Here is a 26,222-nt window from a genome sequence, read left to right as displayed (position 1 = left end):
GGATTGAGGTAAGCTGTTTGTTGAAAACTTGTTATGTGACTCGATATGTAGCAGATAAGCTCCACTGGTTATAGAATATTTAGTTGATGTGAAAATCCATTTCTATCTCTTCCTCCTTTCTTGCTCCTTAGTGACGGAGTAAAAGATCGATGGCAGGAGTGAACGGAGATCGTAAGGGGAAGAAAGACGACAATGGGCTTGGCACGGCGATCGACTTTGTGCTCTCCAATGCAAAGCTGGTGCTGGGAGTTGGAGGGGCAGCCATGCTTGGTATCGCCACACTGGCGGTCAAAAGAGTGAGTACTGGAACATGTTGTAATGCTCTCCGGTCCTGTGGGTATTTTCCCTGCATTTTCTTTGAACTTTTAAACCATACTTTGCATTTCCTTCAGAAGGATCCAGATGATTGGAAAGTGCAGCTGAATTTATTTAAAATAAGGCAGATTTGAACAGATTGTGAGATGCATTTCAGTGCAGATTGTTTCGTGGGTCTGTCACAATGTAATTCAGGCTGTTATTGAAAAACGGGGAGTATTTCACACGACCGCAAACCTGGATCCCATTCATGAGAACGGCAAAGTGCTGTTTCTTATTTCAAATGGGGGGGGTTACTTCAAGGTACAACAGAAAATGTTGCCTGTTGAAAATGGTAAAGTGGTGTCATAAGTGGACCTCAGGGAAAAAATAAGACGTTAAAGGAATAGTTCTCCCAAAAATGTCATGTACTCACCCTCATGTCATCTTTCAGTGGTTAAATCCATGTCTTCTAAAGCGAGCCAATCGATTTTGGGGTGAGAACAGACCAAAGTATAAAAGCTTTTTCACTGTAAATCTTGTCATCTGCAGTCTTCTTGGAGGTCATGATTTCAAATTCCATTACACTTGCTAATGGCATCTATTGCTCTGTGCATGAGTCAAGCACTAGGAAGTGTAAACGAGCTTCAAATCACGATTGTGTCTAGAAACTGTAATGAACATATGTATGTACAGTGAAAAAGGTGTCATATTTTGGTCTGTTCTCTCACAACCTATTGGCTCGCTTTAGAAGACATTGATCAAACCACTGGAGTCTTATGGATTACTTTTATGCTGCCTTTATGTGCTTTTTTGGAGCTTCAAAGTTTGGTCACCATTCACTTGCATTGTATGGACAAACAAACATGATATCTCCATTTAAAATGTAATGTAACTATGTTAATGATGTATAATTAAATTTGGTGTGTCTCAGATGTACGACAGAGCTCTCAGTGCTCCAACCAGCCCCACTAAAGCTGACCCATCAGGACAGAGAAGCTGGGAAGAGCCGAGCTGGCTGGGATCTTCACCACGCACACTGAACCATGACATGAAGCAGAACATAAGCCGCTCTCTCCAGACGCTTCCCACCTCCTCCAGCTCCTTCAAGCCAGGTAATGAATTTCTGGCAGCCTGTTGACGAGACATCCTGTGCTTTTGGATGCAGCATTCATGCGATGACTTGTTCTTTTCAACTCCCTGATTATCACTTAAGTTCAACAAAAAAACGAATCATTTACTCACCCACATACCATCTCAGTGTATGATTGTCTTCTGCAGAACACAAATGAAGATATTTAGAAGATTATTTCAGCTCTGTAGGTCCATACACTGTAAGTGAATGGGTGCCATAATTGACTCCAAAAAGCACATAACGGAAGCATAAAAGTAATCCAAATGACTCCAGTGTTTTAATCCATACCTTCAGAAGTGAGATGATAGGTGTGGGTGAGAAACAGATCAATATTTATGTTTTTTGCTAGAAATTGTTCTCCCTCCCTGTTGGGGGTGATATGCATGAAGAATGTGAAGAACCAAAAACTCAAGAAGAAGATATTGAAAGTTAAAGGGTGAATTTCCAAACAGAAGTGAGCATCCCTATGCACTTGAAGTGGTAACTCTGTAGGGAGCAGGGCGGTCGCATCTCATGTATGGCCGTTTGGAAAACCCTTGATGAAGGGAGTAATGAAAGTCAAGATTTAGACTAATTTTGGGTCACTATGGACAGAATTTATTCCTGGTGTATTCTAACTGTTTTCTCATCTATTACCAGTCTTCATAACGGAGTGTCTGTTCTACTTACTCGGTTGGTATTTACTAAAATACTGAAGGTTTTTGTAGCCTCCCTATTGATGTACAGTATTCATTTTGAGCATATGTACTAGTCAACCATCCTGTGGCATCCTTACTGGGCATGGAAGCTCTCCTCCCTAGTCCACAGCTAGGCTTAATTTGTGTGCTTTAGACTGACTGTGCTTTGAAGACTAGGCTTCAAATGTTGTGCTTTAGACTGTGCATTGTGTATTTGTTAGAATTATTCTAAAAAGTGTTGTAAGACCTTTGAATGATCTTTGAATGTTGAAACACATGCTAAATAATTGCCTTTGTATAATATTCTGTTTGACTTTGCTCATTTTCAGACTCTTTGCGTCGTGTGATGGGTCGTGGTGGTGGCAGTGGTCCTGGTAAGGCTGAGCTCCAGAGGGCAAGGATGCGTCTATCACTACAGGAACACCTTTGGGCCTTCTTTCATGAGCGAGTGGCGATCCCCTCAGAAGAGCAGGCTGTGGCTCGGCGTGCTGCGTTGGATATCTGTGCCGAGCTCAGAGTCTTCCTGCACGCCAAACTACCGGACATGCCCTTACGAGAAATGTACCTCAGCGGCAGTCTCTATGATGATCTCCAGGTGAGGACAAGGGTAAAAATTATTTGTCTGTTTTCCCAACCTGGGTCCATTCAGGAGTGGGCATGAAACCTCATGCATTGAGGTTCTCAAAGATCCATAAAATGCACAATACCAGTAAGAAAGCATGTCAGCATCCTTGTCTATCGAAAAGATGCAAAGAAGCAAAATCTCAAATTAAAAATGTAAACAAACAGAGCCAAAATATTATGACCACATACAGGTGAAGCAAATGACGTTGATCATCTCCTAACAAGGCCACATGTCAAGGTCTGAGTAGATTAGATGGTAAGCAAACAATCAGTTCTCGTAGTCAAAGGGTTGAATGCAGGAGAAATGGGCTGGAGTGAAGACCTGAGCGAATTTGCGTCAGAATATCTCTGAAATGGCAAGGCTTGTAGAGTGCTCCTGGTCAACAGTGGCGAGTACCTACCGACAGTGGTCCAAGGAGGGACAAACCGGCAACATGGTGTTGGCCACCCAAGGATCATAGATGCGCAAGCGCAATGAAGGCTATCCCGTATGGTCCAAACCAACAGAAGGTCTACTGTGGCACAAGTCACAGAAAATGTTAATGATGGTTATGGGAGGAATGTGTCAACGTACAGTGCATCGCACCCTAATGCGTATGGGGCTGCTTAGACACAGACCGGTCGGAGTGTCCATGTCCACTGTTGAAAGCGCCTACAATGGGCAAGCAAGCGCCGGAACTGGACCTTGCAGCAATATAAGAAGGTCACCTGGTCCAATAAGTCCCGTTTTCTTTTACATAATGTGGATGGCCATGTACGTGTGCACCTTTTACCTGATGAAGTAACGGCAACAGGATGCACTGTGGGAAGACACAAGCCGGTGGAGGGGAGTGTGATGCTCTGGGCAATGCTCTGCTGAGAAACCCTGTGTCTGACTATTCATGTGAACGTCAATTTGACATGTGCCACCTACCTAAACATCGTTGCAGACCTGATACACCCCTTCATGGCGATGGTGTTCCCTGATGGCAGTGGACTCAACTCAAACAGAAGACTTATACACCTCCTCCCCCCCGTCGACTTAAGGTGTGAATCGCTGAAGCTCTGGGACTTTAAAGCGTGTCTGTTAAGAAAGTTTCTAGAAAAGTCCTTCATTAAAGAGTTGTAAGCCATGGACCAAACCAACCAGCTCCGACATGAATCACATCACCACAAACTTTGTTTTGAAGCAAAAAAAGGATTTGAAAATCAGACAAAAAGACATGGGTACAAGTCATTGCGAATGATGTAATCAAATATACAATTATTGAAATGTATAACTATTAATTTTAGGTTGATGATTAGAAGTAAAGAAACTATATAGTTTACATTTATTGTGAAATATTCTCGTATATACAAATATGTAAGTAGTTTGAGTATGAAGGGAGACTGACTCGTTTGCATCATTCACAGTATGTCATGGGATTGGGCGGTCGCTTACAGGCTTGTTTGGCGGGCTTTCTTGGTAGCAGTTGTCTGATGGATTGTTCTGCTGGACCACGGGTAGTGTAGTTGTTCACCAGGAACTCTGCTATTAAACACAATTTTTAAATAATGCAGTTGAATTAGTGTTGACTGATGGCTTCAACAGAAGCATACGCCATCGATGAACTAACTTGGAGATCACGGTTGGTCTGTCTTTAAAGGTTTGTAAATTATCAGTAAAATTAAATTCGTATATGGGGAAAAATGAAAGGGATTTTTACTTCCAGAACAAGAATGTTGTGCTCCATTTGTGTGTTAGGCCACTTCCACTTTGCCTTTTAAAATACAGTAATTTATGCTATGTTTACGCCTCTCATGCACACTAGAACAGCATTTTCATCCACTGAAAATAGAGCATTTTGAAAACTCTCTTCATAACCAGATACTTGGAAAATAATTATGTTTGGAAACAGAAAACCGCCCCCAAGTCTTCATTTTTCATGCTTGTTTTTAGGTGGTGACTGCAGACCATGCCCAGCTGATGGTACCCATGATACTTGAGAAGAACCTCTGGTCATCCATTCCTGGCGAAGACACCATCATGAAAATGCCTGGCTTCTGGCTGGTCCGTAGGGAAAACCTTGAATACTTCCCTCGTGGGAGCAGCTACTGGGACCGCTGCATGGTGGGTGGCTACCTTTCTCCAAAGAGCATTCTGGAAGTCTTTGAAAAGCATGTTGCTGGGTCCATCAACTGGCCCGCAATTGGTAGCGTTTTAGATTACATAATTCGCCCCGTGGTTCCATCGGAAACGCTAACGTTGGAAGTGCAATACGAAACAGACCGTCGCCTTTACGTAGACTTCCTCCCATTGCTTGTTATGGAAGATGGAGTCTCGCTGATCGCCAAACCGCATCGATTGGCTGCCGAACGGCATGAGAATTTGTGGCGTCAGAGTTTTCGTGCAGCAGAGACAGCAAAGTTACGTACGCTCGATCAGGAAGATGGTGGGTGTCGCTGTGCTTGTCTCAAAGTCGTTAAAGCGGTGTGTAAAATCAATCCCGCACTAGCGAGAATAAGCGCAAGCCAGCTCACTAATGCAATCCTCCTCCTAAGTGAACAGGAGGGCGATTGGACTCAGGAAGCGCTAGCCGACCGTTTTTTGCAGCTGCTTCATGTTCTAGTGGGACACCTAGAGGCTGGGAGGCTACCCTGCACCCTAAATCACAAAGTCAATCTTTTCTGTGAGCTAACTCCACAGGAAATCGATGAACTGGGTTACACACTCTACTGCGCGTTGTCCGACCCAGAGAGCCTGCTCAGAACTGTTTAACAAAAATGTGCTCGTACCCTTCTACAGTTTGGCCCCTGTGCAAGGCCTAAACATGGATATATATACAGTATATACCCAATCATTTGAGCATAGTTGATCTACAAACAAAACATTTCTGTTTTCTTTTGTGTCCTGGTATGATTAGATCAATAACCTCACTCATTTCACAAATGTGCTTTTGTAGTCATATTTTACATGTTAAGTGTACCATAAACACTTACTTTCTCTTGCAAGGAATACCACCTAATCTTGTTGGTCATATTATTTACAGCCGGTCATATATCATATATGTAAATGTGACTCTCCTAGAGCAGTTTTGAAGTGTCAATCAATTTATCTAGTGGAGATTCAAAATCCACATCAGCGCTCTGTACACTCAAAATAATAATAATTTTAGCCTATTTTTTTGATTTACGCATTTAAAATTCTTAACAAAATTCCATTTAAAATAATTAAAAATAAAATGAATACAACTTGAAATATTTCTTTATTTTATTTTAGATTACTCTATTTATTTTAAAGGAATTTTGGTATGAAATTGATTTGCGTGTATCTTAATAAATGTATTTTTTTAAGTGTTGTCATGTTACATTGATCTATTATTTTGTAATTTTTTATCTTATGTTCTTAAGTTATTTGCTGTGTGAACATGATTCAGGATATCTTCTGGTTTAGCTCCTGGATTCATTTAAAATATGCGCACCTGAGTTAGCTGCCTTTGGGTGACGTTCAGAGTTATATGTGACCGTATTTGTAGATTATTCAAATTGTGTGGTTGGGTAAGAAACTGGACTCTGACCATCAAAACAGGATATGATTCGAGAGTTTGATGTTGCTCTTTGTTACTTTTCAATTTCAAGTGACGTTTGGACACATAATTGAATCTCTTAAGAACTCTTGTTTCTAACATATCAAATCTTAAGGTAAAAAAATCTAAATACTTGATCTAGATGTGATCTTCTTTCCAGATGATGTCTGTCGATTAATCAAAATTGGTATGAAACACAATTGGAGCGATTTGCAAATAAAAACATTAATAAAGTAAAAATAAAATGTGTTTTGTATCTGCATTAAAATATGCAAATGACCTATTATTAAAGCTGTGCTAATGGAGTTAGCGTTATACGTTTTTTTATTTGTTGAAATTGGTGCAAACATGGCCTGTTTCCAGCTGCATTCTTTTAAAATTACCTTTCCAAAGTTGGTCATAAGTGTTCCAGAAGAGTGGTGGATGTTATTGAAATGGTTGAAACGGGTTACTATCACACTACTGATATCAGAGAGTACTAAATTCTTATCTGAATGAATAACCAAAAGACATCTTTATTCATTAGACTGGCTAAACAAAGAGCAAAATATGTATTAAAGCCGGCTAATAAACCCAAACAGCCCTTGCAGACCTCTAGGAAGAGTTTCTGCAGAAATGTGAGACTTCCCTTCCCTTTGTTTTCTGTTCGTGTGGGTTTTAAAGAATGTTTGGATGAATTGAGTGTGCATTGAAAAATATGTAAATGAGCTTAATAAAATATACTTTATAAAAATCATAGACATTTTTGTATTGATTGTACAGATGTAACCAAAAAAAAACAAGTGTGTAGATATGTATGTAAATATGTGTAACGATCATACTTAATGTGCTTAGTGTGTTAGAACAAGATCTCTTACGAAATGTCAAAACTGGCAGGAGATGGCATGTTTATGTATCGAATCATTCATTTTGCTTGCAGAACCAGAACACCTGTGTCTACCTGTGTTATGTAGCAGAAACACATTTACCCTGCAAATTATATTAATCTGAGCAGCACCAAATCCAAAGTAGACCAACTTTTATCTTGTGGGTTCAGCTTGGCCTAGTACTTGTGATGTTTGTGGATTTGTTTCTTCAGCGGATTATGTTTATTAAAGAGCACTTTGTATAATTGTTTTATGTTCTGGTAGAATTATTTGCTGCTATACAGAGTAAAGGATGACATTAAAATGGACTGGAGTGAAAACTGTTGTGGCGTTTTCTTTTTTTAGCTTTATTTACAGATATTAGTAAATCAGTGTTAAGTCATCGGTCGTCCTGGATCTGTTTGTAGTCATTCAAATTATTAAAGTATTGAAATATTAAAACGTTAAAAGGAACGTTCCAGGTATAATACAAGTTGAACTTTATGCTGTCGATTACGATAGATAATAACCTCGCTGCCCCCTCAGTTTGTCAAATCAAAGACAGTATTGCACTTAAAGTGGATGTCTGTGGGGCAAGGCATTGCACTGGGATATAAGTTGAAATATACAGTTTTGAATGTATAGCTTCAAGAACAGCAGTCGAAGTGCTAAAAGTTTGCTTTACATTACACTTTGCATAAATATTGTTAATATGCTCTCATTATGCATCATACGCTTGCATTAAATTTGCAACACGTTTGTCCATATAGCTGAACCTTTATTGAAGTTGGAACACAATTCAATATAAAATGCAATTTACACACAATCTTTGATTTAATGGTGATCAAGATTTCAACTAATCTCAACACATCTTTTTTTTTTTGGCCCCGCAGAACAGAGTTTTCTACAAACCCAATCAGCTTTGCTGGATTCAAAATGAGATCTTTGTTGGGGAAAAAGGCAAATATAATTAGTTTCAATGAGATGACTTAAGTTCATCCATTTAGTGCAATTTGGAGACATGTCTGATGTGTCATATTAAATGAATGGGAGACTAAACCGACGCTAGATATAATCATGGACACTTGGGAGAATTCTCTGGGAACAGCCTAGTAATGAACTGATGCCATAAATTAATGGCTGTCATCTGAATAAGTGAAGTATGCAGCAACACAATAGTCACAATTTCTAACCCCAAATAAGCATTGAGTACAGTATAAATGGGTGTAATCTGCTCCATAAAACTAATGAATCGGAGTCTACAAATACTATTAAAAGCTATTTGTATGCAGGAATTAGGAGTTGAGGAATTTCCAGACCTGTAGATCCTTTGAACTGGATTCCTTACACATTTATTTTTGCTGACTTTCAACTGAGCAGTTAAGTTCAGGTTTGAGAAATCAGCTATGGGAAAGTGCTTTTAGAAAGAGGAAATTAAAAAGGCAAAATATACAAAACACTTCACGATTCTGCTCAGGCCTTCATTGTGTGTGGTCATGTAAACGCCTTAAACGAATCAAGCTTAACACAAGTTCTGCTCAATTGACAGCATTTGTGGCATTATGTTAATTACAACAACAGAGTATTTCCTTTAAAAAGAGCAAAAATCTGGGTTACAGTGAGACACTTACAATGGAAGTCAATGGGGCCAATCTTTAAGCATTAAAATACTCCGTTTCTAAAGTACAGCCACAAAACAAAAACAATATGAGTGTTTTTAATGTGATAAAAATGCCTACTAACCTAATCTGTGTAAAGTTATGGCAATTATTACTTTGTTTTCATGACCACATAACACTGGAAATCCTAAAAAGACTGCAAAAATGACAATATAAACAACTAAGCAGCTCAACTACACAAGTATTAAAAAACAATAAGCTTCAGATTTCTGCCTTAAAACCTTCCAAAATTGCCGCCACATACTTCCATTGTAAGTGCCTCACTGTAACCTCGACTTTTGCTTTTTTTTAAAGAAAAGGAGGGACGGGTCCACATTTTTTTTTGGCGGTATGGCACAAATGCTGTTGATTGAGCTTAACTTATATTGAACACGGAATATTCCTTTAAATTAGTTTCAACCTGAAAGGTTTCTCTGCAAGGAAGAAGCTACTGCTCTAAAATTGACATAAAAAAGCCAGACAACATTTTGCAAGAGCACATGGGGACAAAGACCTTTTTTGGAGAAATGAACTCTGGTCTGATGAAACAAAAATCGAACTGTTTGGCCATAATGACCAATGTTATATTTGGAGGACAAAGAGTGAGGCTTGCAAGAAGAACACCATCCCAGCCGTGAAGTATGGGGGTGGCAGCATCATGTTGTGGGGGTGCTTTGCGGCAGGAGGGACTGGTGCACTTCACAAAATAGATGAAATCATGAGGAAGGAACGTGATGTGGATATATTGAAGCAACTTCTCAAGACATCAGCCAGCAAGTTAAAGCTCAGGTGTCCCCAAGCATACCTCCAAAGTTGTGGCAAAATGGCTTAAGGACAACAAAGTCAAGGTATTGTAGTGGCCATCACAAAGCCCTGACAGTGAGTGTGCAAGTAAGGAGGCCTACACACCTGACTCAGTTACACCAGTTCGGTCTGGAGGAATGAGCCAAAATTTCAGCAACTTATTGTGAGAAGCTTGTGGAAGCTACCCAAAACGTTTGACCCAAGATAATCAAATTAAAAGCAATGATAACAAATACTAACAAAGTGTTTGTAAACTTCTGACTCACTGGGAATGTGATGACAGAAAATAAAAGTTGAAATAAATAATTATCTCTACTATTATTCTGACATTTCACATTCATAAAATAAAGTAGTGATCCTAACTGACCTAAAACAGGGAATTGTGAAAAACTGAGCTTACATTTAAATGGCTAAGGTGCATGTTAAAGACTTGAACTATACAGAGCTGAGATATTCTTCTAAAAATCTTTGTTTGTGTTCTGCAGAAGAAACAATCATCTGTGATGGCATGGGGTGAGTAAATGATAGGAGAATTTTCATTTTTGGGTGAACTATACCTTTAGTAGACCAGTACTTTTTACTTTTGATACTTGATACATTTGAAAGCAAGTCATTTTATTTTTACTGGCTTAATCAGTGTATCTGAACTTTTACTCAACTACAGGATTAGAGCACTTTGTCCAGCACTGCTCAAAACACTTGCACGCATTGGATAAACCGGTAGAGGTGTTTACATGCAACCAGAATCAGTGTAATGGGCCAATCGGTTTATTCTTAAGCCGTTTATGATCCTACACCAGATTAAGGAAAGTCGCTTTCATGACCAGAAACGTTGTCAGAAACATAATCTCAATAAAAAAACTCAAGCTTCGAAAGCCTTTATACACAAATTTTAGTGACACTGTTCAATAGTTAGTAAATAGTGAAGAAAGTCAAGTAGTCATGATCAAGTTTGAGTTACCTAGTAACAGAAATCCCATTAATTACTTCTGAAATGGCAGCAGTGCAAATGGACTATAATACACCAGTGATCAGAATGATAAATACAAGATCAAGCACAGAAGCTGTTCAACCAGAGTACTAGCCTACATTTACCAGCAATTCTTCTTTCAAAACTTCAATCTTTATTAAATGTATTACAAAATAGCTTAAGTATAAATTAAAAAAAAAGCATATATCTATTGAAACTCAGTGCAAAATAAAAACAAATGGTTCCAAACAAGAAGTAAAAGTACAGAGGAACCCCAGTTTAACAATATTGTCTTAATTCCTTTTTTCATTTTGGTTTCACTTCTGTACTTTGGGCAATCTCACTTAAAGCCTATTCCCAGTGTTCCCCAGTGGACCTCTCTTGCATATTTCAAATGTGAATACATTGAACAACTTAAATGGAAACAGTGGTTTCTCTACTAATGACGACGGTCCATGGTCAGATACAATAGTGCGATTCACTCTCTCTTCACTTAGATGGAGCAAAGCCCACCCGATCAGCATTCCTGTCAAACACTGTGTAATAGCGGCCAATAAACACATCTCCTAGAATCCACAGGGGCCCAGCGGGGGGCGGGACATCCAGAGCCATAAAGCCAGATAGACAGATGCTCATGCCCATTTGAGTCACCTGAGAACAAATGGAAAGGAGATGAACTGAAATAAAAATCACTCAATCAGTCCAGAAATATCCTTAGAGCGTATTTACACATCATGCATCTTGATCGATTGGCAAAGGGCTCTATTTTCATGACCGTGCTAAGCGCAGCACTACGTACAACAACTGTGCTCTAGAACCTCTCCAATTTTCGTGAGAGTGCTAATTCGAAGTGCAATTTTTGTGCCAGCGTAAAGCGCAAGCGGTGGGAGTATTTGCGCTATCTGTGGGTGTATGCGCGCAAACTGTGTTTGAATTGTGTATTAATGAGACGGCACAAAGAGTAATTTGCTATAGGTCACTGCGCTAAGACATTTCAGACCCATGTCTGTTTTCAGCGCAAATGATAAATTCAGTTCCTGCATTTGCAGTTTGGAGACTCCACCTATAAAGTTGGCTATAAAGTTCATGATCAAACTCCGAAAATACAGTGAAACATCAAATCATGTCCCTGACAATTAATGGACTACAAAATAGGATGCAGACAGTGCAATAACTGAAAAAGAAACTCCAAATTAAATTGCACTTGACCCAGCACATTAGCGCATTGTGCCTGCAATTTTGCCAAACCCACTTTCGTCTTGTATTAGCAAATGTTTGCATGCCCACAGACTTTACAAGTATGACGGAATGTAGTGTTGCTCTTAGCGCTGGCACTCTTAAAATAGGGCCCTTTCTGTGTAGCTCAGTGGTAAAGAAGCTGGCTACCACCCCTGGAGTTCGCTAGTTTGAATCCCGGGGTGTGCTGAGTGACTCCAGCCAGGTCTCCCAAGCAACCAAATTGGCCCGGTTGCTAGGGAAGGTAGAGTCACATGGGGTAACCTCCTCGTATTAGGCATTCCAAATTGGGTGAATTGGCCCCCTTAGGGCCCTTAATAGCCGATTAAAATTCTAGATTGAGGTTTTCCTATGTATGAAGCAGAGTAAGTGTTTGGAGCGGCATGATTTTGCCTGGAGCGAGGAGAGGGTTTTTAAAAAAAAAAAAACGGAGGGTCATTGTTTTCTCTCGCTCCAAGAGCGCTCCACTAATGCTCTGTCACGGGCACAACACCTGTTAACAGCCCTTACTGCAATAATTCACCACATGTTATGCAGTATTAAACACTATTGGCATGAAGGAAAGATGGAATTTCTGATATAACCAGAAAAATACTCATTTTAAATCTAGCGGCACTTGGTAATGTTCGATCTCCAGCACGAAGGTTACTTTCGCTTTCTGTTTTCCCGCTCCCTATTATTGAGTTAAGCTTGTGGTATAGCTTGACTTAACTAAATCCTTGTGTTTCATGTCTCATCTCTTTATTCTTACATCAACTGGCATATATTGAAAATGAATGACAGGATGGCGAAAGAGAACACGAGTGAGGAGGTGATTACCACGATCAAAGGTTTGTTGTGAAATCCTAAAAGACGTGTCCAAAAAACAGGATGATTCCATTCAAATGTGGGGAGACATACCTTCATAACATAGTCATCACCAGTTAGATTGAATATCTTCCCTCCAAGGTTGAAGGAAACAACAGGAAGCGATGGAATCTTCTTACAGTCAATCCAGTACTGCTCAGATTAAAACATTTCAAGATTATTTGCTTGCTTAATGCTGGAAAATTAATAGAGTATAAGAGTTTTCACAGGACAACCACAGGATCTTCCTTGGTAGTGCATGCTGGTACAGGAAACTCATTCACTATTTTTTTTGCTGGCTCAAATCAAATAATATGAACATAATATACTAACAGGCATGTAAAAAGCTTTTGAAGTAATGTTAGCTGGAGCTCTCCTACCTCTCCCATCAGCAGTGGAATTGCTCCGATGGCTTTCTGCAGTGCTCGAACCTCTTGAACCGGCCCAGTGATCAGTGATGTTCCCGTGTCAACAATTGCCTGGCAACCACTTTTGCAAAGTGTAAGAGTGCCACCCACTTGAACTCTGTAGGAAATTGATCAAAAGATGCAAAAATGATTTGACAGATTTGTTTCAAATGCCAATTTTCAAAAAGATTGAAACTGGAAAATTCGGGTGATTACTGGGCAGGAAGGAGAATTTATAGTAAATAAAAAAAAGACGCTGGTATTGATCTGTTTCTCACCAACACCTATCATATCACTTCTGAAGACATAGATTTAACCACTGGAGTTGTATGAAATACTTTTATGTGATTTTTGGAGCTTAAAAATTTTGGCACCCATTCACTTGCATTGTATGGACCAACAGAGCTGAAATATTCCTCTAAAAATCTTAATTTGTGTTCTGCAGAACAAAGAAAGTCACACATCTGGGATGCAATGAGGTTGAGTAAATGATTATGATGTACATTTTTGGGAGAACTATTCCATTAATCAGTTTAAAATTGTGGTCTCATTGCACAATAAAAAAAGTCAGTCTGCACTTCTGAAAGATTGCTTCTACAGTAGTTGCATAAAAAGTTAATTACATACTCATCCATCTTGATCTGCCAGTAGGCTTTCCTTGTGACATTGACATAATGCAGATCGCCGTCAAAATACTGTTGGTCGAAACCTCCCAGCATCAGTTCACCTCCAACCCCACCTGCAGGGTCCCTGCAGACCACACACACACACACACACACACACACACACACACACACACACACACACACACACACACACGTTTGTTTTTCTATCATGGTGGAAATTTTCCATTGACTTAACCTAAACCAACCCCTCTGCACATTTACATTAAGACATAATTTAGTATGTTGATTAAGCTTTTTCCCTGTGAGGAATGCTGGCTAGCCCCACAATGTAGGTGATTTCAGGTTTTACTATTCATTGTACATCAAATCAGAGTCACACACTCATTTCAGTCACTCAAGAAGCTTTCTTCACAGACAGTTCAATCCACTATAATATGATCAATTGTCCATAAAATGCACGTACATTTAGCAAAAATAGAATCCATTGAGCTGTGCAATCAGAAACGCAAGTCACATGTTACTGTTTAACACAAAAACGTTCTTTCATGGTTAAGGTCAAAGACCATCTTGCCACACTCTTAGCCACATTCTTCAACTTTATAAACTGAAAAGGAGAAGCAGATAATAGAGGAACCTTAGATAAGGGAAACAAGACCATTTCCCATTTTTTTTAGGGGACATATGACTTAAATGCAAGAACACACGTTTGCATTGTATACCAGTAAATATAACTATAACACATCCTTAAAACAAGACAAATGTACATGAGAAGGAAAACAGCACAATATATAAAAACCTGTTTTCAGAGAATATATCCTGAATTAAGAATTTTATTACCCATATTGGATTTTTGTTTTAATGAGGCATCAATCCGACAGGATTTTAGTGAGGTTTATGCTTAAAATGGTTAAATGCATTGCATTGGTGAAAAACACATTTAATTAACATATTCTCTGAAAACCCGCGACCCTGTACACAGGATAAGCGGTTGACGATGGATGGATGGATGGATTCTCTGAAAACTATTATTATGTTTTTCACTTTTTGCAATTTTACTTCAAGTACATTTAACTTGTCTTAATTATGTTTTGGTATTTTTACTGGAAAGCAAGACAAAAATACTGATTAAGAAACTGATTTTTTGGAAAGTGCACCTGTTGTGTGTGTATATAAGAGATGGCGCTCTGTGCGCGTGCAAACATTTCCATTTTCTCTTATCAATGTTAAATTTGCAGATTGCCTAAACAATCAGAAAAACCTGTCAAATAAACCTTGAAATAAAGTAATGCAAAGAGAGAAGTCTTTAAACTCGCCTGTTGATGTAAAAGGAGAAGATATTCTGGGGCAAGATTTTGGCAGCCATGGCCGTGTCAAACACTGGTGTGACGCCATCTACAGAGATGGCAGGATATCCCATACCCAAGACACCATCAAACCGTGCCACCGCAAACACAATTCCAGGCTGCTTGATGGCCTCACCAAACTGCTGGTCAAGCACCTTTAGCCCTGCCAGCTACAGACAGCAACAAACATGTGACTCTTCTGATTGAAAGCTGAAATCATGCCGATATTACTGGTTCCTTTTTGACCCAATTTATAGAAACAACCGAAAATTACACATTATAATACACATTTATTGTTATGGGTTTATGTGATAATAACAAATATTGAAAAATTGCTGTCTGCACACTGAATTAAGATACACACTAGAAAAAAGTTCTGGCTAAAATACATTTGGTTTTACATTTGCATGATGAAAAAGTATAGTTTGATAATCAACATTCATTCGAATCTTTTCTGACTACAGTTACAGACAGTTGAGCTTCATATAAGCACACAATTTGATGTCACCACCCATTTCACTTCTGTAACATGAAACGTTTGAGTGAAGACGTTTATTTAAAATCTATACCGATAGTTGCTGACAGTTTTTTTTAATAATTTCGTCATTTCAAAATAAGAGTCCCCGGTGTGTTTCAGGCTTGTTTATACTTAGAAGTTCTGCATTATGCACCAAATCTTCATTTTCCTGGTTATTATTGGGATTTTGGTTGATCAATAAACCGCTTCTGGGATTTTATTCATTTTTGACTATTTTTCTGTGCCCGTCATAGTAAAACAATTTTTTTTAACATTCTCTAAATCGATTTTAAAAACTATCGGCCAATTAATCAGTAATCGGCTTTTCCCAGCACCTTAGCTACTGGTATCGGCAAAATCAACTATCGGTCGACCTCTAGTCTGTCCAGCCCAAAAAGGATTAGATCACTTCAGAAAACATGGATTTAACCACTGGAGTCGTATGGATTACTATTATGCTGCCTTTATGTACTTTTTGGAGCTTCAAATCTTTGGTCACCATTCACTTGCATTGTATGGACCTACAGAACTGAGATATTCTTCTAAAAATCTTCATTTGTGTTCTGCAGAACAAGGAAAGTCACACATCTGGGATGCAATAAGGGTGAGTAAATGATTATGATGGAGCATCATGGAGAATGTTATTACATCTCGGTGAAAGATTACTATATTAAAAAAAAAAATCTTCTATTTTTGTCAAGATTGTGTAATAAGTAAATATGGTTAAGTCTGATTTCATGCTGAATTTCAACTTTGACAGAAGTGTCACAAAAAGTGACACAAAGTTGTTTTTCTCTTGTCAAAGTCATTAATGGCGGTCTGGTGTCTTTACTCACAGTGACTGTATCCTGACTGATAAAGCCTGAAAGACTCCCTCTACCATACTGGATTGAAAACTTGGTGCCGTTCTGGACGTAAGTGCTCGACTTCTTTGAGTTGTAGCGATGGTGCAACCCTGAAAAACAGAAAGCGAGAAAATGCATAAAATGACAAAAATAAAAACTGTACAATAACACAAACTAAACTAGGCACGCACCATTTTACATTGACATTATATACAATTGCTTGAGTGTTCTGGGTTGCATATTGGTCCAAGTAAAAAGTCTTCGCAAGCAGCACTAATAACATACTGTACTGCAGGCGACCGTGGGCACCCATTTGCCAAACGGCACGCTGACATCGAACACATCATTACAATACATCTTTACTCACAGCAGGCAATATTCAAGAAAGAGCAATGGACAGACGGAACCCAGAGGTTGGATGATCCAGTGTCGAACAGCACGGTGAAGTCCTGAGGAGGGGTCCCAATACTGATCACTCCAAAATACTGGGCCTGGAGAAACAGACAGACATTTGTAGACCTTGGTAAACACTTATCCCATGCAAGTCATTCCTTCTGTAAGAACTAAAGAGCAAGAAACAAGTGATTTGATGCGCTTACATCCATGAAGTTGGTGAGTTTCTCCACAGGTGGGGGTAGTTTGGTTGGGGGAATGGTTGGAGTTGTGGAGGCAGTCTGTCCAGATAACTTGGCCATGGATTTGATCTCTTCAATAGACATGCCATTGTCTGCCAACGTGCGGCGCACAGTGCGTGTCTTGTGCAGAGGAATTCTAGATGCAGAGGAGCGTTTAATGAAGCAATTAGACACCCAAGACAGTGCGTTACAACCATTTTACCTTATGGAAATGGTGTTAATAGGCATTAACACAAAGCTCAGCCTTAAAGAAATAGTTCATCCTAAAATTACAATTTTGTTATTTATAGCTAAATGTACAAGCGGCTCTTTTCAATACAACAAAAGTGAAGGGACCACAGCTGTTCAGCAAGAACATTGATTGATGACTTACACTCAAAAAACATATTTTAAGATTTACGCATTTTAGTTTAATAACAAAATTCCATCAAATTGAATTGAGTAATCTTTAATAAAAAATCTTTTTTAATTTTTTATTCGTTTCATTTGGTTAAACATTACACAATTACATTTTTTATGAAATTGAAATGTGTAAATATTAAAAATAGGCGAAAATATTATTTATTTCAGTCCGTTCCACAAACAAGCCTATTGTGTGGCTCCAGAAGGCTAGGAATAAAGAGTGTGATTCCTATGAACGACTTTAATGATGCTTTAATAGTATTTTCATTTTTATTTATTTGATTTATTTGTCATTTTGGAGCTTGATCCTGGTGCCAACCCACTTTCATTAAATGGAAAAAGCAAGAAAGCAGTTCAGAGATTCTGCTAAAGTTTCCTTTGGCGTTCCACAGAAGAAACAAGAAGGGTCAAGTGGCTTTGGAACAACATGGGGATGAGAAAATGATGACATGATTTTCATTTTTGGGTGAACAGTTCCTTTAACAGTGTTAATATTATTGTAACACAGCCTCGAGTGTCTTATAGCTTTTATAAAATGCACCTGCTTTACAATAAATGGCACCAAAGGTTCAATAAATAAAAGGTACATTTATTGATAGTAGCCTAATTATCTGGACAAACAATTATTCCACCAATTAAAATGATTTAATTATTAATAATTAGTTTGCAAAAACTGTTTGCCAAACATCATAGCAACTTGGCGCATTAAGAATTAATTCAAACGATTTGCGAACGCTTCAAAGGCACTTCATCTGATCAGAATTTAAAGGGGAGCGTTCACACCAAAATGCGTTTTTGCGTTCATCTGCGCTGTGTTTTAATAAAAAAAATTAAATGTACACACGCGTTGAAGGACATCTTCAACTGTTCCGCCACGTCTCACTCAAAAGTGTTTTTTAGACCCCGTGTCAGGTGCAATTTTTTGAAGATGTCACCTTGGACTTAACTAACACCTAGCATTGTGGATGCATCATCTTTTAAACAGTGGTTTTCAGTTTCAGATGTCATGGTAGAAATTCACTACTAAACTTCACGGCTGATCATGTGACTCTAACATGGCAGCCCCCATGAGGGGACCCTCTCCATGTAGAATAAAACAGCTTTTACAAGGTTACAGATATGATTGGAGTCTTCATCCAATCATGGGAATGGATGACTTTATACATATGTTTCAAAATGACAATTCGTTACTTTAATGGTAAAACTTTTTTTTAAAGTGAAAAAATAACTGAGTGCACCTTTAAAAAGAACGTACTTTTTTTTTTAAAGCGGGTAACACCTGCATAATATTCGTTGCGCTGCGTCTAAGCTCATTTTTAGTGCAAGTACGCATATCTAGAACGCTCGCGACACATTTAATACTTTCTGCAATGCACGCGGGCTTGCCAGCTTCGTTAATTATAATAATTGGAGCGTTTAGTCCTTGTGCATTGTAGATGGGCATGTTTCACAATGTCGCACTGTTCACTTCACTCATGCAACTGTTTATTAGCAAGACTCACAATCACGTGATTTGTACTTCCTGAACTACAAAACCAACTAATGCTATAATAAGCTCTAACAAATAACGACCTAACCACCAAGTATGAATAACAATTTATTTGCACCTGTCAATATGATTGGAGAGAGCTCGGATTTGTGAGCAACTGCTATAAACGCAGATACAATTCAAACATAGTGAAAGCCATTGTGCAAATCATCAAAATGGAGGTAGTTTAATAAAAAAATTTTATGCTCAATACAAGCATAAATATGTGCAGCACAAATACAAAACATCCTCGGTGATAAATAACAGAATTGATGCATTTTACCTGATTATTGCTTTGCTGTCCGCAATTATATACCAAATTAAAAACGCAAACAGGTGAAAGCGATTCATGCTGCAAACTTTAAAAGAAACAAATGTATGTATTTATGATCCGAAACTATATTCTCGACTTGCAAGAGCAATTCTGAAGTATGACTTCCTCCACCGCGCGACTTTATAAATCCGCAAAAATTCCTTTCGGAAAGCTTCGTGCCATTTCGTCCTTTTCCGTTCTTCTTATAACTGATTGGCTGGAACCATTGTTCTAACAATACGATTGGTTGTAGAAAGCGTCAATCAAATTCAATATCAGGCTTGCTTCCTCAACATCTGGCAGATTAAGGGATGACAGATTGTTTGTTTGATCAAATGTCAAAGAATCATGGACTCATTTAAATCAAATTAATTCAACAGATTTTTGTGCACTCCCAGTGAACACACTTGTTTGCCTGTAATCACCAGAAATGTCAGCAACATACACATTTCCAATTTTTTCCCAACTTATGTAAAGTAAATGACTTCCTGCTTTTTTTTTGTGGCAAAAAAATAAATAAATAAAAAGATATTGAGGAAAAAGTGCACCATGCAAAGGAGGAAGTCGAGCAAGAAAAACTGCTCCTGCAAGATTTTCTACAATTCAAAGAAAAAGTTCACTCATGAAGTAAAATGATCTCATCAGTTACTCACCCTCATGCCAACTCAGACATGAATGACTTTCTTTCTTCTCCTGAGCACAAATGAAGATTTTTAGAAGAATTTGACACCTCTTTAGGTCCATACCATGCAAGTGAATGGTGACCAACATTTTGAAGCTTCAAAAAGCACATAAAGGCAGCAAGAAAATAATCCATACAACTCCAGTGGTTAAATCAATGTCTTCTGAAGCGACGTGTGTGTATGATACAGAACAATATTTAAGCCCCCCCTCCACCCCTCCCCCCTATCGCCACCTATTGAGCAGGGAGGAGAATTTATAGAAAAATAGAACTTAAAAATGTATCAGTTTTTCACCCACAGCTGTCATATCACCTCTGAAGACATGGATTTAACCACTGGAGGCGTATGAATTACTTTTATGCTGCCTTTAGGTGATTTTTGAAGCTTCAAATGTCTGGCCACCATTCACTTGCATTGTATGGACCAACAGAGCAGAGATATTCTTCTAAAAGTCTTTGTTTGTGTTCTGTAGTAGAAAGAAAGTCAAAAATTTCTGGGATGTTATGAGGGCGAGTAATTGATGAGAGAATTTTCATTTTTGGGTGAACTATCCCTTTAAGTATGCAAAAGTTACTTCCCCCTCTTGGACTTTTCAAATGCCTGTATTGAGTGCAGCTACAGCATCAGCACTAAATTACAAACAACTGTAAACAAAGAACAAAATGGCATTATTTGTCTTGAAAGCTAAGGTTGTGGTTGATATTGTACACATTATTTATGAAACATGCTCTTAAAACGAGAGAAATATTAAATGTACAGCCATATCTTCAACTACGGACACTTTTATGTCCCAGGAACTGATTTATTATTTATTTATTTTATTAACTAGCAGATTTAATCTTTCTTCTTTTGTTATATTAAGGTCACATTAAAACTTCCAAGCCTTCATCCTTTGTTTTTGCTACTTTTCAAATGTCTTTTATGATTTTGCAGTTTTCCCATTGTAAAAGTGTCCATCCATATAGTTGGAAAAGCACCTTTCCACAGACTACAGCCCTTGTTACTGTTCCTTTTATTCAGAATGATTAAATATGATTATTTGTTTTCATTCACAACTTTATTCTTTATTTATTTACCCCTAAGGTACTGTTTACCTTTAAGTGAATTGAAAAACCACAGAGCTCAACATAGTTTTTATATATTGAAAAGGGAAAGAAAAGAAAGCAGAGCAATTAATACACCCTTATAACATGGCACATCTATTTTTAGCTTTCCCAGTTAAAATCCATTACAAATAGACATTTATTAGCACATGGACAGCAGAATATTAAAAACGTAACTGCTGAGGGAACTAAACATTGTGAGCCCATGCAGTCTTCATCAGGGCACCCCCAGCATGCTCAACAGAATGTGTTGTCTTCAGTATTTAACTGTTTAAATATCTATTATAGCACATGGTTTGCACTCGTTGTGAAATGTGATGAAATTGCCAAGTGTGCCAAATTACCAAATGGCACAATACCTTTAGTAAATGCATAGGCAAAAATATAATCACACAAACTAAGAAACAATTACATACATGAATAACACTACAAAGTATTAGTAAAAAAATGCTTTATTCTGTCCTTGGTTCAGTTCATATGAAATTGGAGTTTCTTGATTGCACAACAGAAAAACAAATGATGGAAGTCTGTGTCGTAATGTGCGATTGGCAAATGGAGCTCTGAAATAATGTATTGACTAATTTGAATTTAAGAAAGAAGAGAAGAGAGTATATGATTCACTATTCTGCTTTTAACGGTTAGACTTTATTGTACAGAAGCAGCTGAAATGTCTCGGAAGATTATGATCTTTCTAGACTGGGGGATATTAAAGGGATGTTTCACCCCAAAAATTAAAAATATCACCATTTACACATCCTCATGTTGTTTCAAATACATCAAACGTACTTTTTTTTTTTTGGAACATAATATGAGGCACTGACAGCTTCTCGCACTATTCACTTTCAATGAATATTTCCCATTGAATATCCCCCAAAATAAAGTATGTTGTAAATTGTCTTATATGTTCTGCAATATACTCAGGAGACAATTTCATTTTTTCTTTAGTTGCCATGAAGGGGATTAATGACAATAATGTAATTTAGACTTTTACAAGTTTATGTCCCCATTTCCAGAGAAAGGTATAGGTGTTTATTTACTCACTTCTAAAACTTCTAGTCATTTCTATATGTGCACTTTGCACGAACAACACACATTTTCTCACCCAGAACAGAAAGTTAGCTGTGGTCATTCAGTGTACATCAAGATCTTATAGTTTGTGTAGAAATTTTTTATTTAATTTTACTTTTGTTTTGCAACATCGCCCCATAAAAGTCTCTAAATGTAGATCCTGTCTTTCAATCTCTAAATTCTGCTTTTGAAAATGAGCATTATGTTGGACAATGAGAAACAGTAAGATACACACTGTTGCAACAAATTGTTTTTAAAGCATTTATCAAATGTTTCTTGAACAATTTGTATCATAGTATTCTTATTAGCCTGGTGTAATGTTCTTTAAATTGCCATATGCCCATAGGTGAATATCATTCCTTAATTAAAAATAGCATAATTGTATTATAATTATTATTATTATTAGTAGTAGTAGTAGTATGTTGTTGTTGTAGCAGCAGTATAGTAACAGTAGTAGTAGTACGGTACAATGAGGTTAAAAGCACACCTTAAGGGTAAAACCAAGATTAAACAGCCCCAGGGGAATAGGGTGGATCAAGTCAATATGAGACCACTTTGAACGTTCTTCATAAAAAATCTATTACCTCTATGTGTTTTATGGCCATGCAACAGGTTTTTTTTTTAATTATTATTATTATTTAATTTTTACCCCAAATACTATCCTTTCACTTATTGGACAGTTATTATTATTATATATATATATATATATATATATATATATATATATATATATATATATATATATATATATATATATATATATATATATATATATATTTTTTTTTTTTTTTTTTTTTGACTCAATCACTTTGAACCAAATTGAAAATGACAAATAAGTATTTTTCTCAAAATAAATGTGAGAAGTTCAGTGATTTTCATCATCAAAAAAAAATGTAAAACATTTTAAATATGATTAAAAATGAGCTCAAATTACCCCAAAATCATCCAATAGACATTACACACAATAATCTCATATGGATCAGGAATATGTTGTAGTGTAAAGTGACTAATATGCGTTTAGGAAAGTCTTTGATGCTATTTATTATTTTAGGAGAAAATAAAATCCTTTAAACCCATTGTATTAGTAGTAGTAACACACATAACAACACTACGCATCGTAATGCGATGACTCTTTTATTCTGTTAGAACGCCAGCCTATTGTAATAGTGACGTCATAAAGACGAAGTTCCACCGTCCGCATAGAAACCAGCGCAAGTTGCAGAAATCTTATTTGCAGTCTACAGATCGCATGGTTTTCTTCGCGCAAAGGTCAGTACAATTATATCTTTTTACCGCAGCTAATTTTCACAATATATACTGTAATATAATCAGATTCAATTGAAGACTAACAAGACATATCCATTATTTTTCATGATCTTATATAGGTTTGTCTTATTTTAACAATTTATTAGGCAAGACAGAGTCCAGGAGTAACACTTTTTGCTATACTGCACAAATACAATAAGCATGACTTTTTTCACACAAGATGCTTTTATACACCTAACAATAAAACAAATGCATCTGTAGAATTTACGTCTATCTGGCTTTCTATCACTTCATGCCTTTGTCTGGCTTACATATCAAAGTTTTCTGAATAAATAAAAGCTAACAAAACATTTACTTAACAAGGAACATTTACATCCATGTCTCTTATGGTGTGGGAACATTTGTAACATAGTGTTACTTATCTCCCCCTCTGATCACCTTGCATGTTTTCCTGATTTTCGCATCCAAGCATGTCCAATAATATTTACATTTTAAGGAGATTAATTAATTATTACAACAAGGAAAGTTTCCTTTCATAGTTCAAATTAAAATAACGGGGGAACATGACCAATATCTCTTTTCACTGGAATGCATTTTTTCTTAATTCTGCTTTTAACTATTAGAAATTCTTTTGGCAGCTACAATGTCTGAAATTGAAATGGTGGTGATGATGATTGTCGCCGAGACTCTCAGAGTGGCGAAAGAATGTCCAGGAGCGGAGATCCAGGGCAGTCCTGATATTCAAGACGATGAGTGTGACTCATCCATCGTTGAGGATTTGTGCAATGACCAAGAGGTCTCAACACCATCAGATGAGGTCAGAAGAATTTACATCAGCACTCCAAGAGCAACCACCATTGCAGAAGTCCACGCTGAAGATGCCTTGAGCAAAGTTGTCTCCAATTTGTGCAGTGAGGGTATTCCCTCAGACAGTGCAAGTGTGAACCAAAGCTCAAGTGTGGATTCCCAGGAGCTAGTGACACACCAAGCCAAAAGATTCATTAGTGAATTACTACTGGGGATCCAGAGTAAACTTGCCAGTGGGAATCTTGAGATTGAGCGGGGAATCACACCAGAGGACCAAGACCTCTTGCAGGATATAATAACGGATATGCGTAGACACGTTGTGTCTTCCAGCCCCATATCCTGCCCCTCACCTGAAGGTATTGCTATGATGCATAGAGACACAATCAAAGATATAATCCGCAGTACCCTCGGCCATATCCTGCAGAAGGATTTCACCACTGACCTGGCAGATCACGCTTTCATAGAGGAGCTGCTAAAACAGCTCCCTGAAAACAGCCAGGTGAGAGTCACCGACAGGTGGGAAGAAGTTAATGCCCACCCTGAGCCGGAAGAGATGTCCGAGCTGGCACTGTCCATTTTTTCAAAGCTCCAGATGCTCTACGGTGACCGCAAGACCATGGAGAGTGAGATAAGTGTACGGTCCAACACGTTCCTACAGGATTTTTCAGATGTTCTGTTCTTGCAAATCCTCAAGGCAGAGCCAAAAAAAGAAGGCACTGAGAGTCTGACTAGAGACGTTGAGGCACAAGAAACACCGGAAATCTCCACCATTCCTCCAATTACCAAGAAGAAAGGAATAAAGACCTTTTTGAGAAGAACCTGGAAGGCCATAAAACAAACATTCACCTGCTGTTGTTTTTCCAGTGTTGCCCCTGAACTGTGAATGCAATACTTGTGCATTCTCTGTGCTAAAAAGAAAAAAAATCCCCTGTCCACACACATAAAAAAAATCCCTGTCAACACACATAAAAAATCTCCTGTCAACACACATAAAAATCCCCAAAAACAAACCCTCTCCCAAAATGAATGTGGGTACAACATCTCTGCACAGAGAATGATTGTGATGCCCACAGTATATGTTAATGCATGACTAAAAATCAATAAAGATTTTAAAAGTCTAAAAATGATCTTTGATGCTTGTTGTCTCTTTTCAATCATGCTTGACTATTTTTTACTTGGCATCTTTGTATCAGAGGATGCAATAGCTGGTCAATCATTAAGGTTGGGGTTAGGGTTAGGGTTTGACTTCATACACATTATCTTACAGTACACATTTGACTTTTTTGCACAAAACATTTTGTTTAAAACATAAGCAAAAATGAAGGTTACAGTGAGGCACTTACAATGGAAGTGAATGGGAGCCAAGTTTAGAGGCTTTAAAGGAAGAAATGTAAAGCTTATAATTGTATAAAAGCACTTACATTAATTCTTCTGTTAAAGATTAATGTATTTTCAGTTGTGAAGTTGTGTAAATTGTCATTTACTGGGATTATATGTTTTACAGCGTTACGTCGTTATGGCAAAGTAGTTGTAAAATTGGATATAACTTTACACAGAAGAGTTCGTAAGTGATTTTATCACACTAAAATCACATTAACACATATGTGGTTTATGTCTTGTGGCTATACTTTTGAAACAGTGAGTATTTTAATGTTTACGGATTGGCCGCCATTCACTTCCATTGTAAATCTGGTGGGAAAAACTGTGTTAAGTAAAATTATTAAAGTGTAAAATGTGACTTTCATGTACTTTGATTCATAAAATAGTGAATTGGAATATAATTGATATAGTGATCCTCTTTTCATTTTTAGTTGCAATCTTGATACAGTCCCAGTTTACCAAGAATGGTTACCATTGAAGTCATTTTAATGGGGGTAGGGGGTAATAGAGTAAATTCTATTGGAACTGAATACATTCAATTTGTATTTGCTAATCATAAAGGTAGTAAAACTTCATTTTAATCCTACAGATTAAATGTAAAAAAATAAATCTTTTATTTTCTTCTTTCCTGCCATTGGAATGTGAAATACTAGAGTAAATTATTG

General features: G+C 37.6%; 2 protein-coding genes across 2 annotated transcripts; one reads left to right on the top strand and one right to left on the bottom strand.

Annotated features, from left to right (window-relative positions):
* Nucleotides 1-149: 149 nt before the first annotated feature.
* On the top strand, nt 150-7,449 carry LOC127647491 (mitochondrial dynamics protein MID51). Its single transcript, XM_052131757.1, has 4 exons — nt 150-296; nt 1,229-1,409; nt 2,436-2,701; nt 4,649-7,449. The coding sequence occupies exons 1-4, from the start codon at nt 150-152 to the stop codon at nt 5,465-5,467; spliced, it is 1,413 nt and encodes a 470-aa protein (XP_051987717.1). The 3' UTR covers nt 5,468-7,449.
* A 442-nt stretch (nt 7,450-7,891) lies between these two features.
* Nucleotides 7,892-19,419, bottom strand: LOC127647494 (cathepsin D-like). Its single transcript, XM_052131763.1, has 9 exons — nt 19,221-19,419; nt 16,972-17,143; nt 16,740-16,863; nt 16,364-16,482; nt 14,981-15,180; nt 13,669-13,791; nt 13,015-13,159; nt 12,689-12,787; nt 7,892-11,203 (listed from the first exon to the last, which is right to left on the bottom strand). Exons 1-9 carry the CDS (start codon nt 19,286-19,288, stop codon nt 11,042-11,044), a joined length of 1,212 nt encoding a protein of 403 aa, XP_051987723.1. The 5' UTR covers nt 19,289-19,419; the 3' UTR covers nt 7,892-11,041.
* Between the last annotated feature and the right edge of the window lie 6,803 nt (nt 19,420-26,222).

This window comes from Xyrauchen texanus, chromosome 8 (genome assembly GCF_025860055.1).
Source record: "Xyrauchen texanus isolate HMW12.3.18 chromosome 8, RBS_HiC_50CHRs, whole genome shotgun sequence".
Lineage (NCBI taxonomy): Eukaryota > Metazoa > Chordata > Actinopteri > Cypriniformes > Catostomidae > Xyrauchen > Xyrauchen texanus.
Note: the sequence above shows the minus strand (reverse complement) of the source record. Positions and strands in the feature narration are given on the sequence as shown.

Excerpts from the sequence above, each read along its gene's own strand:
- LOC127647491 (XM_052131757.1), top strand. The coding sequence starts at position 150 with ATGGCAGGAGTGAACGGAGATCGTAAGGGGAAGAAAGACGACAATGGG. Across the intron at positions 297-1,228 it reads CCACACTGGCGGTCAAAAGA|ATGTACGACAGAGCTCTCAG; the intron begins GTGAGTACTGGA and ends GGTGTGTCTCAG. Across the intron at positions 1,410-2,435 it reads CTCCAGCTCCTTCAAGCCAG|ACTCTTTGCGTCGTGTGATG; the intron begins GTAATGAATTTC and ends GCTCATTTTCAG.
- LOC127647494 (XM_052131763.1), bottom strand. The coding sequence starts at position 19,288 with ATGAATCGCTTTCACCTGTTTGCGTTTTTAATTTGGTATATAATTGCG. Across the intron at positions 15,181-16,363 it reads TCAGTCAGGATACAGTCACT|CTGGCAGGGCTAAAGGTGCT; the intron begins GTGAGTAAAGAC and ends TGCTGTCTGTAG. Across the intron at positions 13,792-14,980 it reads TTCTCCTTTTACATCAACAG|GGACCCTGCAGGTGGGGTTG; the intron begins GCGAGTTTAAAG and ends TGTGGTCTGCAG.